At 33.8% G+C, this 17,315-nt stretch overlaps 2 protein-coding genes across 3 annotated transcripts in view; one reads left to right on the plus strand and one right to left on the minus strand.

The window, feature by feature from the left end:
• LOC134240152 (interleukin enhancer-binding factor 3 homolog) overlaps window positions 1-17,315 on the plus strand; it is a 141,954-nt gene that overhangs the window by 88,868 nt on the left and 35,771 nt on the right. The window lies entirely within an intron of this gene.
• The window catches only part of LOC134240150 (death-inducer obliterator 1-like), a 44,480-nt gene that overhangs the window by 12,774 nt on the left and 14,391 nt on the right, over window positions 1-17,315 (minus strand). Inside the window, 6 exon segments of the mRNA XM_062722250.1 lie at window positions 1,772-1,908; window positions 8,581-8,799; window positions 11,661-11,774; window positions 15,490-15,600; window positions 16,365-16,524; window positions 16,947-17,190. Coding sequence (XP_062578234.1) covers window positions 1,772-1,908; window positions 8,581-8,799; window positions 11,661-11,774; window positions 15,490-15,600; window positions 16,365-16,524; window positions 16,947-17,190 — 985 coding nt within the window.

Consider the following 17,315-nt stretch of genomic DNA (forward strand, 5'->3'; position numbering starts at 1 on the left):
GTAACGGAAGTGAAGGGAAGCAAGGGGAGGTAAAAACTGATACATAGATCTAGCAGCCATGATGCTTGTTTACATGAGGTAAGATCGAGCAACTGTTTGAAGTTAAAGGTACATTCATTAATTCTGGAATTTTTCATGAATCCAAAGGACTGGAAATGAGGGGATTGATGGATACAGATGATTCAGCTGGTTGTCAAGGGGGTGTGTCCCCATACCAAACCAGATTATACAAAATGTTATGCGTTCCTTTTTGGAAATCAACCAATGAGAGACAAGAATACAAACAGAATTAAATTATTGCTATTTACAACTAAATAATTGTATTTTATTATTTCATATGTTTTATTTATTTGCGTAAAACATAAGAAAAGGTATGAGATAAATTTTATCATATTTATGACTATTTCAAATATGGTGATTCTTGAAAGTTCGATTTCACTAGAAAATGTCGTCTACCCCCCTTTTTTCAAGAGCTGGAATTAATGATAACTTACTATCTAGCGTTGGAATTAAAAAAAATGATTAATCAATAACCATAGAACTGTTCTTTGTATGAAACAAAGATTTAATGGCCAAATTGCCATTAATATTGAATTTAATGGGTGCAAAATGTAGGCGGGAATCAAGAGTTAGAGTTCGTAGTTCTTAAAAAAAAATCTTTTTCCGTATCAATTAACATTTCAAAAGCCTTTCACACAAGTCATGATGGCAAAGTTTCATTTCAGTCATGCTACTTTTATCTAGATGTACTCTCATTAAAAAAAATATTTGTCCCATTTCCAATTTTCATATTGCTCACATCTAAAAATAACTCCAGTTATTAGATTGCCTATTAAAAGATGGCAAATTTAAAAACCTTTGACAACAATTTCCAGGTACTGTATAGGGGGAAAATAACTCGCGGTGTTAATATTCGCTATATTCACGGTGATAATAAATCCGTGAATTCAAGAAACAGTGAATAATTCTTCAATAATCTCCATGTTTTATTTGGAAATTTGAGAATAGACTACGATAGGTTTAAATACATATACCACAGTGCATGGTCATTTCAGTAATTACGAGTAGTACTTGTCATTCAATTATTTGAATTAGCATGCTTTACATTAATTCAAGTCAACAGATAATAACCTGTATTTGTTAAAAGGCTTTTTAATTGCCAACGCTACATGTTTCATCAATCAAAACACGTGGGCCATGAGTTTTGATTACCGTGCGTAACTAATGTTACCACTCACAGTGTGTGCATTACCTGCATTATCATGCATATTATAGTTTTTATCGACATTTTGATTTTATAAAATCATTCAGATGACTATCGAACTTACTGAAGATTTGGAAGGATATTATTTTGTCGACCTGCATTATCATATTTAATTATTACCGTCCAGTGGTTTTTCTCCGTGTTGTTTTGAAGATCTTGGGGTGTACATGCACTTATTGTAATAGCATACAGAAAAGTCATTCAAATGACGTTTATAGTCAAGGACTTTTGATAACTGCACCTGTTTTAGTTAATCGTCAATTATTTATTAAGTCTAACTATTTTATGTTAACCTAACCTGTTTTCGTGAAATAAAGACATAAGAATGATGAATGTCGTTTACATGTAGCTATGGTATGGATTAAACGGATATAGACAACTTCTGTAACATAAGAATTCCGCGAATTCAAGAAACCGCGATCGTGTCCGATGAGAGAAAACCGTGAAAATTACAACCCGTGAAATTAATCCCCTAAACAGTATACAGGTACGCAGTGCTACCCTTACCTGACTGTGACGGTAGAGTCGGCCAGTGGCACCTCAGCCTTAGCTTTCTGGATGGCCTTTAGGACTTCTTTTACAACCATCTCGGCTTTCTTCTGCTCTTCCTCTGTTTTCTTATGCTTCGCCTTTTCTTTAACACTCTGGGAATATTACAAATACATACAGTAAAACATGGTTATAGCAAACATGCTCATAATGAATTTACATTTACAGCAGACTGATTTTCATTCCCTATGACTTTATTATGTACCATATAGCAGGCTTTTTTAGTAGGGTGCTAATTTTGGCATTTTGATGATAGTCCGCTAAAATTTTGATCGCTAAAATAGTCAGTACTCTTTTTAGTCTCCATCTGCAAAGAACTGAAACCTTGCATCCTCTAAAATAAATTACGCCAAAAATATTGGCATACCTCTGAGCACGCAAAAACACCAAATTTTACAAACGCCAAAACCCGCTCTATGGTATTGTAATTTTGACGGATATTATACACTTATCCAATGGTTGTGAGTGGGATAGCTCTTTTATCTTACCAGAGACAGGGAACTATTCCCCGAGGGCTTGCCCGAGGGGAATAGTTCCTGTCAAGGGCTTGGATGAAAGAGCTATCCCACTCACAACCAGTGGATAAGTGTTTTATTATATGTATATTATTATTTCTAAGGTTTGAATTTTCTTTGGAGTTAGATAATACTGCAAGAATGAGCTGAAATTGTGATGACTAAAATAATTTGAACACACAGCACAGAAATCAGCCTATTTTAATCAGCAAGTTGCCTTGCTTCAAGTTTTCAGGTGTCTGTGTAACTTGTCTATACCCTTAAAGCCCGAGATAATAAGCACCACCTTCAGATCCCCCTGTCAATCAAATAAATTAAGGTCCATTATTGGGTACTTGAAATTGATTGACATTTAGCTACTTGTCCCTGTGTATATCTCTTTCACCTTGTTTGACACGCGTGGCCACCATCAAATTAACTTTCGGTCTTCTGATATTTACCGCTAAATTACCATCGCAAAAAAGAAGCCACTTCGATGCAAACAATATCAGCTTGATTATAATTAATTAATTATCTGTATTGCAAACATGTCATTAAAAAATGAAATTTTCTTTCATTGTATTTCAATAAAATAAATCAAGATTGTGTACTTTTTTGTGTTGCAGAGGTGAATGAATTTCAGAAATCTTGTTTTCACTCGTAAAAATTAAGAATGTTTCTTATTTTGAGACGCGGCAAAAAATTAAAATGAAAATAAAGGAGAAAATAAGCTGGTAACACTTTTGAATAACTAAGGATAAAAAAAATCTGATAAGTAACAACTTCGCCTGGACAAGTATTAAGAGTTTCTTTGTTCTCTTTTCCTTTTTATAACCGAGTATTTCTTGCTTTGTGGGTTGCTTTGTTACCTCCATTCAAGGTCACAGGTGTTAAAAATAGTTTTGAAAGAAATACATAATTATGTTAGCAATAATCTAATATTTTGTTTTAAGTTGTTTAATTATAATCTCAATTTACTTAAATAAACAAACACTTGTATGTAATTTTAAATTTACAAAACGATCATTATCGCGAATTTTTCACAATAGGATACAGAATGTACATTTGCTAAAAATAAGACCACGCGACTTTTTAAACAAACGGCATTAGAGTTACTGTTACCATTTGACCGTGATCGAAGCTCTAATTAATTGTTACTATATTTACGATAATTATGAATAGTTTTTAAGATTTTGAAAGGGACAGACAAGGATGAGTATTTTACTTTTGAAATTATACATGTATTTCATAATGATGATTATTTTTTTTTTTCACAACAAACTCAAGTCGTTGCTGCTGTACATGTGACGTGCAACATACCGTAGATTTTTTTTTGACAAAAAGTCGGCCTGCGAGATTTCTGCTTGTTTGATATTAGATATGAGTATGAAATTAGGAAATTTTACAATTATCGTTTATTATTATTGATATTTTTTATTCACGATGTCGAATTCTTCTAATTTTATGATGAACAGTAGGCCATCAAGCTGTACCACAGGCACCTGAAGTATGGATAATACCCCCCCCCCCTTTTTTTGTTAATGAAAAAAAATGTAAGAGTGTACAATATCTCAAAAATATAATACCTATTCGGTATAATAAAAATTACCGAATAGGGTCATTCTTTAAACGTGAGAAAAAGTACAATCTGCTTGCATATAACGACATACAGATGTGTTTGACGGGGAAATTTTATATTTTTGAGATATTATACACTCTTACATTTTTTTTATTAACAAAAAAAAGGGGGGGGGGGTATTATCCATACTTCAGGTGCCTGTGGAAGAAACGAGATCTCCGCGACATTCACGTGGGGCTCACGAAGGTTCTACCCTACAGGTTTGTTGATACATGCTATCATTTCTCATATCTCCATGGCTTTCAAAGTAAAAAAAAATCAGTGTAAACTCAACGTAAAAATGCACTTATGACATATAAAAATTATTGCAATTTGAAAAGCAAACTGTATTGGAACTGCCGAAAGATATTTTGTTTGACATTTTGCCGCCATGAGAGAGTCCTGCACCCGAATACACAAAACGTCAACATTTGAACTTAATCAAGTTAAATTCGTCTGAATGCAGACTAATATGTTTAATATTAATCATTTACCGGAAATTTAAGATATTTTGATTCTCAGAGTTGCTTTTACTTAATATTCCATTATAATTGTAAACCCTACATTGTATGCACGTGCCATTTTAGAATTCATGTGGTACAAATAAACAGAACTAAGTTGTACGACCCTTGATTTTACAGCAGATTTTAATTACGTTAATTTTACATGAGGAGAGAATATTAATTTTTCTCAAATGCTTACTTCAACTTTTTACCTTATTCCTGAATGATATATTGGGTAAATTTGAATGAAAAAGCACACGATTTGCAGCCGTATTGCCGCTTTAAAAATTTGAGTGTAAACCCCCCCCTTTAAATCTAATTTGTTCTGTGAAGTTATCACCATACCTGCACATCCTATCTTATTTTATTGAACGATATTTTTTTCTTGATATCTGGTATGGAGTTCACGTGCCCAATACATGTAACTGCAAGTTAACTCTCGCCATTGAATGCTTTCCGGTAATTTGACACTTAATTTGCCTGCACATTTATATAATTTTTAAAGCAAAATAAATTAGAGCAAAGTGTTCTAAATTTGGGAAAAGAATATAAACAATATGAAGATGTACATTTTTTTTTTCAAATGAATGCTGAAAATCGTTTATCGAAACTCGCACAGTCTGAGTTCAGCATTATTACAATTCGCATATAATATGGAGAATTTTTTGTGAAAAACTAATTAATATTTCTAGTATTTAATTTTGTTTCTTGTTAGACTCTCAATAACACACACACACACACAAAATAATAACCAATTGTAATGTAAAAATTTATTAAAATTTTCAATTCTAATTCAAATTATTATTGATAAATAGAAACAAAAATAAACATATTTTTTCTTAGTTTAATTTCTATTCATCATAGCAAAATAAATAAAAATTAATAAACATACAGTGTCATTAATTTTTATTGTTACTGGGAAAATTTGCAAATTACAATTCAGGGAGATAATTAACTCCCGTTTGTTTACGATACTAATTGTCAGTAATTAAATGATGATTTAACCTCGGCGGGGACAGGTAGGTGATGAATTTCCCGTGGAGGGAACGCGGTTTACCTGTCTCACCTGGTCAAATACCGCGTTGTGATTATACTGCGCCGGGGCGCCGGAAATACAGGATCTGCGTTGCCTGTACTGTAATTCTTTGCTTTGTGAAAGAAATTCTTCCTTTTTGTCATGTTTATTTTTTTTAGACTTAAGGACAAATGATACAAACAAATTTTTGTCAAAAATCTTGAAAATAACAACTGAAGTCATGTCCAAAGAAGTAAATTGAACAAGAGATGTTTGTAAAACACTTACTAGTATGCCCCCTCCCCCAAATTGTAATTTTTCCAAGTCCAAAGGGCATTACTCTATCAAACACAGGTAATCAGAGATTACAGAGCTCACCTCAATGAATGTTGTCTTTAAGTAAGGCAAAGTCACACAACCAACAAAAAGTGAACATCCAAAAATGCAAAATTTATGCAATTTTGATCTGATATTTTGGAATAGACCTATATAAAAACTTCAAACTAGTTCTTCATAATGAAAACATAATTAAAATCCAGCATCTGAAGCAAGTCTCTGTCTGGGAGTTTTCATCCCTTGATGCATCATTTGTGCAAGTTTGGTTTATATAAGCCATATAGTTTCTTGGTAACAGACCTGCACCCATAACTTTTACCAGGTCCATTATCTGGAAAATGTATGTCGAATCCAGCATCCGGAGCAAGTCCATTTGTGTGCATCCTAAGATGTATCATCCATGCAAATAATGCTATATATGCATACTGTTACTCACCATGCGTTTTCAAAAAAACACCCATTACAAAGTGTCAGTTACCTCAATATACCCCACAGGTGTTACTAAAGGGCAAATTATCACCATTGTATGGGGGAAAGTTTGGTAAAAAAATTATAATACTTGTAAATAAGAAATAATTTGCTTAATCATAAACTGTTATTTAGTATTTTTGTTCACTTTATAATTACACATCAAGGCTTCATCTTAACAGTAGTTGTTGTTACATGTAAAGTTCATGATGATAATATTGGCTCAACCATTGACATGATTGCATGATGCAAAATCTGTTTTGAAATAGGAGGAACAACAAAATGATTTAAATTTAAAAATTGTTAAATACTACAGCCAATAGAACAAAATATCAACCCTGGATGTTTTTATTACTTTTTAAGTGTAAGACGTCCAGATTTTAGTGCAATTAAATATATTTATTTTGAAATTGTGTATGTAATTCTAAAACTATATTTCTGTAAATTATAAAATAAAATCTTCTGGTCTCTTAACAATAGAGCTAATGAAGAAGCATTAAATGTTTTAATATCGAAAACGGTAACTCTATTTCTTACTTCTGTGAGATACAAAATCTGTTTCACAGATGAAACCAATTTTGTTCATCACCATGATCACCAAATTCATTATATTGCCTGATTTTTAAACAAGAGGTTCATGGGCCTTATACGTCACCTCATGTAACAACTTTCCAACAAACGTATTTGGTTCGTCTTTTAAACCAAAGGCCATGAATTTCACAATTTTGAAAGAGGCACCATTGCGCATTATAGCTACATGTACATGCTGGGCATGCTTACTTTGATTACTTTAATAATAGCCAGACAGAGCAGAGGAACAAAGAAAATATGCATTTTCACTATATAATCAGTAGTGCCCAACCCCAAAGGAACCCTTGACCCTTGGGCCACACATTTCACAATTTTGGAAAAGGCACCCTTGCTCATTATAAATGTTTGATCAATACCCACAAAAAGCAGATTTCAAAGTATTAATTCATTTTCAGTATATAATCATTAGAATCTCCCCACCCAGACAACCTGCCCAAGGGCTTTGAAATTCACAATTCTGGAAGAAGGACCCTTAAGCTTGCTCATCATAACTTTGTACTTAGATCATCAGTTTATTACCCAGTAACAAAGGAGATTTTCAAAGAATTAGTGCATTTTCACCATACATATATACATGTACTCAATAGACCCTCACCCTAACACCAGAACCCCTGACCCAAGGACCATGAAATTCATAATATTGGAAGAAGCATCCCTCTTCATCATACTCATGTACATTGTTCATTGGTTAAATATCAAGGAACAGAGGAGGAGATTTTCAAATAATTAATGCATTTTCGCTATATGATCAATGAAGCCCCGTCCTAACACCAGAACCCCTGACCCTGGGGCCATGAATTTCACAATTTTGGTAGAGGCAACCTTCCTTATCATAACTATGCATTTAGTGTGTTTTCATAATACCCAGGAACAGAGGAGAAGATTTTCAAAGAATTATTGCATTATTTTTCACTATATGATCATTAGAGCCCCGCCCTAAACACCAGAACCCCTGCAGACCCTGGGGCCAAGAATTTCAAAATTTTGGTTGAAGGCTCAATGCTGATTTCAATCATGCCAACAGTTTGGCTGCTTGATGTTCAGGAGTAACGAAGAAGAATTTTAAAGATTGCATTAATTTCAGTGGCCTTTGACCCACCCCTCAGGCCCCAGAGGGTAGGGGCAGTGTTATTCAAAATTTTAAGTCCCCTTCACCTGTAGATGCTCTATGCCCATATTGGTTGAAATTGGTTTAGTGGTTTCAAAGAAGCTGAAAATGTTTAAATGTTAACACACGACAGACGACGCACAGCCACAGACGAAAACAGATAACAGTAAACTCAGGTGACCTAATTACAAAAGGTGGCTGTTTATTGAGAATTGATATTAACTTTAAAATGATATCCTAACAATTCATACCTTGCTTTGAACCTACACTATGTAAATAACATTAGAAATGTTACTGATCTAGGTCATAACATAAGAGAACAATATCTGGTTGTGAATAAAAAATACAGTGGTAATAGTTTAAATATAAGTGAGTACAACTTTAAATAAATTTCTTTTGATGCTGACCTAATTAAATAAACTTATTCTAAAGAAAGTCTTAGAGTACATTGCTAATCTTGCAATCTTGCTAATTAAGAAACAACAACCTGCCAACCCAATAAAAACCAACTCTCTTATGCTACAGAAAATAATTATACCTCATTCATTATGTCAGATTAATTAATTTGCCCTTATACCAAAGCAAACCCATTAATCTAGAAAGATTTCCTTGACTTTTCTAATTAATGCCTCACCTTGGGTGAGTCCTCGACTTTTTTGGCAACGGTCACCTCCTTTTTCGGGGTGGTCTCCTCCACCGGTGGTGCCACCTTCCCCGTACAGATCTTACAGTTGAGGTCAAACACGTGAAGTTTATGTTGCCCGGTGGTGTCGGTGATGACGTCCGAGGTTTCCGTGTTAGCCTCTTCTTCCTGTGAGGTATCATGCTTCTTCTCTCGCCCTACTCCTTTATCCTAGGAAAATCAATAGAAATTTGTATATAGTACACACATTCCAAGTACAGGTATCAATCCTAAAAAGCAATGAGTTCCTGTCTTTAGCTCTAGTGTGCTTAGATGTACTGTACAGTGTATGTAATAATCTGTCTTGACTGAATTACTAGTAGTTAACTGAGATGTACAAGTATGTACTGTAAAGTCATGTTTATATGAAGCTCCTCTTTGATCAGAAAATTCTTCAAAAGTTGGGGTGCATAGGCTGCATAGGAAGTAAATTCAACCCCCCCCCTTTCTACATCTTTTTCTTCTCTCTATGAGGATTGATTTTCATTAATAACACATTGTAAGTTTATTGCATATTCCCCAATTTTTTAAATGATTGTTATGTATAACATACAGTAAAAACTCAGTTATAATGAAGTCACTGGGACCTATGAAATTACTTTAATATATCCTATAGGGAACTCATTAAATTTATTTACTGTAACTGGGAATCCAAGATAACATTTGCTATATCCATGGATTTGCAATATCTGTTTTTGTACTAAACAAGTTTACTGTAGATCCTCACTACCTTTGTAAATACTGTAGGTGTACATAAATTGGCATATTCAAAATTTAATGCATTCACTGGGTATGGAGTTGTTGGCGTAATCATGAATTAGCGCTAAAATATGAAGCCCGCTTTTTTAAGTACACAAACAGTAAGAAAACTAGAAATATGTCCATAGGACATGAATGCCCCGCCGAGGATATATTAGTAAAGCAACATGAAAATTTAATAAAAAGTTTGGTTTATATGTGAATAAAAATGTAAAATTTGCATCATCCATGAAAGTTTGGTTCAGGCAGGGCTTATAGTTAAATGGGAATGAAAATATAGGCATAGGGCTAGATGCATCATAGTTGCTTATAGTTACTGGGGAATGAAAATATAGGTCAGATCCAGCATCCGAAGAAAGTCTGGTAGTGTCCATCCCTAGCTGCATCATCCATGCAAGTTTGGTTCAGGTAGGGCTTATAGTTGCTTGGGAATGAAAATAAAGATCAGATCCAGCATCCAAAGCAAGTCTGGTAGTGTCCATCCCTAGATGCATCATCCATGCAAGTTTGGTTCAGGTAGGGCTTATAGTTACTTGGGAATGAAAATATAGGTCAGATCCAGCATCCGAAGCAAGTCTGGTAGTGTCCATCCCTAGATGCATCATCAATGCAAGTTTGGTTCAGGTAGGGCTTATAGTTACTTGGGAATGAAAATGTAGGTCAGATCCAGCATCCGAAGCAGGTCTGGTAGTGTCCATCCCTAAATGCATCATCCGTGCAAGTTTGGTTTGGGTAGGGCTTATAGTTCATTGGAAATGGACCTGCTCCAAAAACTTTAACCTGGTCACTCATCTGGAAAATGTAGGTCAGATCCAGCATCCGAAGCAAGTCTGGTAGTGTCCATCCTTAGATGCATCATCTATGCAAGTTTGGTCCAAGTAGGTCTTCTAGTTCCTTAGGAATGAACCTGCTCCAAAAACTTTAACCTGGTCACTCATCTGGAAAATGTAGGTTAAATATCCAACATCCGAAGCATGTCTTGTAGTGTTCATCCCTAGATGCATCATCTGTGCAAGTTTGTATCAACATGTGAAGTTTGATAACACCATCTTGAATGGTATGTTTAAAACTGAGCTAAACACTAATTTAAGAAAAGTGAGGTCAAGGTCAAAGGAAAGGTCAAGGTCAAAAAATGTTGATGCAGTTGCATAGCTATCATCAATATCTATCAGCATATGAAGTTTGATGAAAATATCTTGGATAGTTTCTTTGAAACTTAGCTTTGAACAGAGCTAAATGCAAAGTGTGACGGAAGGACGGAAGACGGACATGACAAACACTATATGCCCCGGCCATATTCATGGCGGGGCATAAATATACTTTTTAAAAATATATACATTTTTCATCATTTGAAATTAAAAAATAAATACCATACAGCAGGTTTTCTTGACAGCTATGTGTAAAATTTGGCATTCAGCTAGCTAAAAGGTATACATGTACCAACAATTTTGTTGTAATTAATTTTAGCAGAAATATGATTTTAACACGTTGCAAAAGAACACTTAGAAGAATATTATTTTTGTGATTAAAATTTTAGCAGGTTAAAACCAAAACGCTAAAATAAGCCAAAATAACCTGCTATACAGTAAATATTTTCTTCCAAAACCTTTTTTCAAACTTTTTTCTTATCTGGTTAAAATCATTGCCAACATTTTTAAACTCCAATTGAACCTTATCAAGGTCGTATTTGTGCAACAAATTCCGCCAAGGTTATTTCAATATAACTGCCATTTTAAACAACACATTCATAATCAATAAAATCTATTTAACAATAAATGTGTACTTACCTTGTTAAAATACCTGTTATCAACTATCAATTATATGTGTGACACTTATTACCTTTGGACTAATTTGTTTATGTAACCTGTACATGTACAAACATGTGCTTGGAATGCACTGTCAGCAAAATATTTTAATATGCATTGGGGAAAAATATATTTTATAGGTACTTCAACTAATAACTAAAAATATAATTAAAGAACTATTGAAATACAAAATAAACTTTTTAATAAATACATGTTTATGTAGCATACATGTAAACTGAATTTGCTTTTGTTTTTGAAATGAAATAAATTTTTATGATTTTTTCATCAAACACTTTCTTCACAATACTTGTGCTGTTAAAATAAGAATGTGCATGTGCATTGGTGCATTTTATCCATAGGACCTGTTTTTTTCCTAAAAAAAAAAAAACCCTGACAACTTGGGGGAAGAGAGACTTCCTTATATGAGTGTGGCCTTTACATGTGACTAAAGATGTACTCTATTTTTACCTCCAGTGTGCTGAGATCTTCGTCCATATCAATCTCGCCTTTGTGTGTTTTCTTCACGATGTGTTGTCCCTCCATCATGTGCTCTTTCTCCACGGCCTCAATCATCTCAAGTTGCTGTTAATTAAACCAAAATTTCTTAAACAGATATAATTACTGTCCAAATTCTCTTTAGGAATCATACATGATTGATTGATTGTTGTTGTTTTAAGCCAAGTAGGCAATATTTCAGCCATCTTTCAGCAGAGGAATTATACATGAACTAATATTTAAATTTCATGCAATGCAGTCACTTCTTATATAAATGTACAATAAAGGTGATTTGTAAATTATTTAAACAGTCAATACATTTTTAAGTGTACACTTTTAAGATACATTAGAATTAACTTTTATCATTATTTCAGTAATATCAAATCAACTGAAAACAAAAGAAACTTTGAAATTTCATGCAGCAAAGGATCCAAAATGGGGCAATCATAGCAAGTGGAATTTTCATATATGAAGGTTGCTCGAAAAGTTCGTTGAGGATGTCAATCTTCGTTATATTATTCACTACAAATTTAAAATAAGCACAATATAATATGTAAAAATATTTGTTTTACTGATGTGTGAAGTTTCATTCCGTTCGATTTAACAGAGATCAATTTACTTCATTTTAAAATCAACGTTTTGTACCCGTGGAGCACACTTCACGGCAATGTAACGTCAAAATATACAGTGTCAAAAATTTCTAAAATATACTATTCCTATATATTTCACAAAGTATATTTCAATACTCACTCATTAAATCCTTTTTCTAATACTTGACATTTAATTTTTAAGAATTGCTCTCGTTGTAAAATTTCCTTTGTTAGGATTTTAATTTCTTTTATTAGTTAACTCGGCTTTCACAGGGTAAGCGACTCTAAAGTGCCTATGTCTTTCCTTGACATTCCAACTTTTTCAAGTTTTTGTTAAGATTTTTACAGTTAAACCTTTTCTTCACAGATTGTCCTCATCTGATAAAAAGTCCCTGTTACTCAAATACTGTATGTACTTTTTGTACACACATGCACAGCTCGCTTGTGACATATTTTTTTGATTCTTTCAATTCTTTTTTTTTAGTTTATTCAGGATTTTTCCTCAGTAAAAGACAAAATTGCATCGCTATCAGCTGCTCCGTGACGTTCTAAAACGTCATCGTTTTTACCATTTTAATGAGGACTACCTATCTTCTCAGGCTGATTTCTTTTAAACAAAGCAAAATATTGAGCCATAATTTGGAATACGAATCGATGTGACAATTCTAAATTAAAATTTTTAGGTTGTTTTTCAGTTGTACTCCATTTTACAGAGAATATGACTGCAGAACATTATTTAGTTTATTGTTTGTAACTTACTAAATTTTTACCTGCTCCGTGATCAAATTTTTCCATTTTTAAAGTCTGGATAAGTTTTGAAAACATAGGTAATCAAAGATTATGAAGCTCACCTCAACGAATGTTATCAGTTTAAGTAATGCAAATCTCACATCATATTTTCTTAACAGTTAGTATTTATCCTGACAACAATATTCAAGCAAGTTCAGTTTAAATAGGTCTTTAAGTTCAATGGGGATTATTCTGTTCCAAAAACTTTAACCTGGTCACTCATCTGGAAAATATAGGTCAGATCCAGCATCCGAATCAAGACTGGTAGTGTCCATCCCTAGATGCATCATCCATGCAAGTTTGGTCTGTGTAGGCCTTATAGTTAATTAAGAATGGACCTGCTCGAAAAACTTTAACCTGGTCACTCATCTGGAAAATGAAGGTCAGATCCAGCATCCAAAGGAATTCTGGTAATGTCCATCCCTAGATGCATCATCCATGCAAGTTTGCTCTTGGTAGGGCTTATAGTTACTTGGGAATAGACCTACTCCAAAAACTTCAACCTGGTCACTCATCTGGAAATTGTAGGTCAGATCCAGAATCCGAAGCAAGTCAGGTAGTGTCCATCCCTAGATGCATCATCCATGCAAGTTTGGTCCGAGTAGGCCTTATAGTTTATTAAGAATGGACCTGCTCAAAAAACTTTAACCTGGTCACTCATCTGGAAAATGTAGGTCAGTTCCAGCACCTGAATCACGTCTGGTAATGTCCATCCCTAGATGCATCATCCATGCAAGTTTGGTCCGGGTAGGGCCTATAGTTACTTGGGAATGGATCTGCTCCAAAAACTTTGACCTGGTCACTCATCTGGAGAATGTAGGTCAGATCCAGCATCCGAAGCAAGTCTGGTACTGTCCATCCCTAGATGCATCATCCATGCAAGTTTGGTCCGGGTAGGGCCTACAGTTACTTGGGAATGGACCTGCTCCTAAAACTTTAACCGTGATGCCGACGCTAACACCGACGCCAACGCCGAGGGTATAGCATAAGCTCATCTTGACTTCATCGAGGTGAGCTAAAAATCGTGGCATTTAAAAAAATTTAATACAAATCATTTGGATTTATTGTTAAAATATTTCTACCAAATTTGGATAACATATATAATGACATCAAACAAGCAAATTCAAAGAATTGTGGTCCCCCGCTTTCGGTGTCTTTGTTGGTGAGATGTTATTTTTTATGACATATTGTTTAATATAAACATCCTATCATATGTCATTTCATAGAAATTATCATTGAAGTTGATTTTTTTGAAGGAGAAAATCCTTACATAAAAAGTTATGGCCAAAGTTAACGTTTTTTAAAAGTAGGTCAACTCCAAGGTAAAGATCAAAGGGTCAAATTTGTTGATGAAAGGTTTTCTCACAAGGATTACATATGCGAAGCAAAAAAGCCCTAGCCCTAATCGTTCAAAAGTTGTGGTCAAGGTTAAAGTTTTTACATAAGTACGTAAATCTTTAAGGTCAAGGTCAAAAGGTAAAAGTTGTTGATATCCAATGAAGGACTTGTCACAAAGAATACATATTTGAAATATAAAAGTCTTAGTATCTACCGTTCAAAAGTTGTGACCAAAGTTAAATTTTTTTTTAAAGTAGATAAAACTCCAATGTCAAGGTCAAAGGGTAAAAGTTGTTGGTATCCAATGAAAGGTCTTCTTAAAAAAATTACATATGTGAAGTAAGCCATAGCCCTCATAAAAGTTATGGTCATGGCTAAAGTTTTACATAAGTAAGTAAATCTCCAAGGTCAAGGTCAAAAGGTCAAGGTTGTTGGTATCCAATGAAATGTCTGCAACAAGGAATACATTTGTGAAATATAAAAGTCCTATTATCTACTGTTTTAAAGTTGTGACCAAGGTTAAAGTTTTTAAAAAGTATTTGAAACTCCAAGGTCAAGGTCAAAGGGTAAATAGTTATTCATATCCAATGAAAGATCTTTTCTTCAGAATTATAAATGTGAAGTATGACAGCCATGGAGTATTTATTGTTCAAAAGTTATAGCCAAGGTTAAAGTTTTTTCATAGATACGAAAATCTCCAAGGTCAAGGTCAAAAGGTCAAGGATGTTGGTATCCAATGAAATCTTACAACAAACAATACATTTGTGAAATATTAAAGTCCTAGTACCTTACATTCAAAAGTTAGAAGTAAAAGTTTGAAATTTCTGTGTTAAAGTGGGTCAAACTCCAAAGTCAAGGTCAAAAGGTCAAATTTGGTGGTACCCAAAGAAAGGTCTTGTCAAAAGGAATACACATGTGAAATATGAAAGCCATAGCTCCTCTCAATTAAAAGTTATGGGCAAGCTTAAAGTTTTTGTGATGGACAGTAAGGGACTGAAACAGGTCTGATACATTATATATGTGGGTTCTCATTAATTACAGTAAATTGTTTTTTTTGTTTGAAAACTTTACTGTAAATGTATTACATTTGGCTATGTATTCTTTTTAGCAGCTTTGGTGGATGCCAGCTCATCAGGAGTCATTTTTACCAATTCACTGGGCTTTATGTGCCCATTCAGGATCTTACGGAACAAACCCTGCAATAAACAGAACAGATTATTTTTAAACAATAATGTAACTTGACTGTTTTGTACCTTACATCATTTCTATATCTCTGTTCAAAATACTGTACATGAAGTAAATACCCATAAAACTTATTCTATTGTTATACACATGGAAATTAGCGAGAAAGCATTATACATGTATATTTTACAAGTGGGTGCTCATTAATTAAAGTAAATTGTCTTTTATGTTTGAAAACTTTACTGTAAATGTATTACATTTGGCTATGTATTCTTTTTAGCAGCTTTGGTGGAGAAGAACTCCTGCTAATTCAAATACACGCTAAATGTCTTCAATATATATACATAAATACGAACAATAAGAAATGCACTAAATCAAATCTACGCTAACTTGTTCAAAAATTAATTTCCGCCAAATATCATACACACTAAATATAATACATTTAGTATTTTCCCTTCGCAAATATTTTATTGTCAATTTATAGATCTATTTTATTAAAGATTGTGTTTAATAATAATTAAACAAGTGAAAAAATTTCTCAATAATAACTATCAAGCAAAAATGTGCATTGAACAATTGATAATCTACATTATACAGGTTAAACTCTTTTCTTTTATATCTAATTCTATAAAAAAAAAATCCTTTCATGTGCTATACAACTATATTCTTCTAAAAACATATACCCTACAAAAATACCTCCAGTCATCGATTCTGTAAATGCATATTCTACATAATGAGCAGAATCATTGACAGTAATGGTCTTTAGATCTATGGTCACCTGGTTCCTTGAGTCCTTGATGTTGAAGATGAGGCTCCTGTATTTGGCCTTGTACTTGTGACTTGTCTCCTGAAACACAGCAAACAGCTCCTCCTCTATCTTCAGCGCGATGGTTCGAATCTCAATAGTCGACAACATCACGTCATCAGCTCCCTCAGCCCTGCATTAGCAAACAAGAATTGGTTTTGAATTATAACTCATTTATTATCTGTGCTAAAAATGTAATACAAGTATCCAGAATTCACAGAAAATATAAGCAAATCTTTAAGGTTAACATTGTTGAAATGAAATTACATGTACTGGTAATTTAGCAGGGCAATGTTACCAGTCTAAAAAGGAGTGGGAACTGACTTTCTCACTCTTTTGTGCTTATAAATTTTTAAATCTTTGAACTTTCAAAGACGTAAGTTAGAATGCTGGATCTTTGATTAAATTAAAATAAATTACTTCTGGCAAGGATTCACACAAATATGCCACTCCTTAAAAAGGTAACTAAGCGATACATGTAAAGTCTGGGTAAAATGAGAGGTAAAAATTTTCTGGAAAATTGATTCTTTTTAAGTCCTAACATATTCTCTTCACCTGTTTAATAGTGCGTCTCTGAGTGACTTCCTGACATTGAGACGGACGACATCGGGCCCGTCCTCTTTCTTGCCTTTAGCCTCCTCAGACACCTTATCCAGGGCTGGACCACTGTGACTGGGTCTGTCTTTACTGTCACCGTGCTTGTCTTTACTGCTGTGGTGTTTATCCTTGCTGTCATGGTGAGCGGGGGACTTCTGATGCTTGGATTTCTCTTTATGATGATCTTTGGATTTACCATGACCTGTGAAAGAATAAATGACAAAGCAGTTTAACAGATATAAAATAAATATTTTTTTAAGAAGTCTGATAATCTGAATAATGCCCCTTTAACCAATTTTTTTTCTGTTTTCCAGTATATCAAAAGAC

Source organism: Saccostrea cucullata, unplaced genomic scaffold (genome assembly GCF_032062105.1).
Source record: "Saccostrea cucullata isolate Sc308-1 unplaced genomic scaffold, CSIRO_AGI_Scuc_v1 ctg74, whole genome shotgun sequence".
Lineage (NCBI taxonomy): Eukaryota > Metazoa > Mollusca > Bivalvia > Ostreida > Ostreidae > Saccostrea > Saccostrea cuccullata.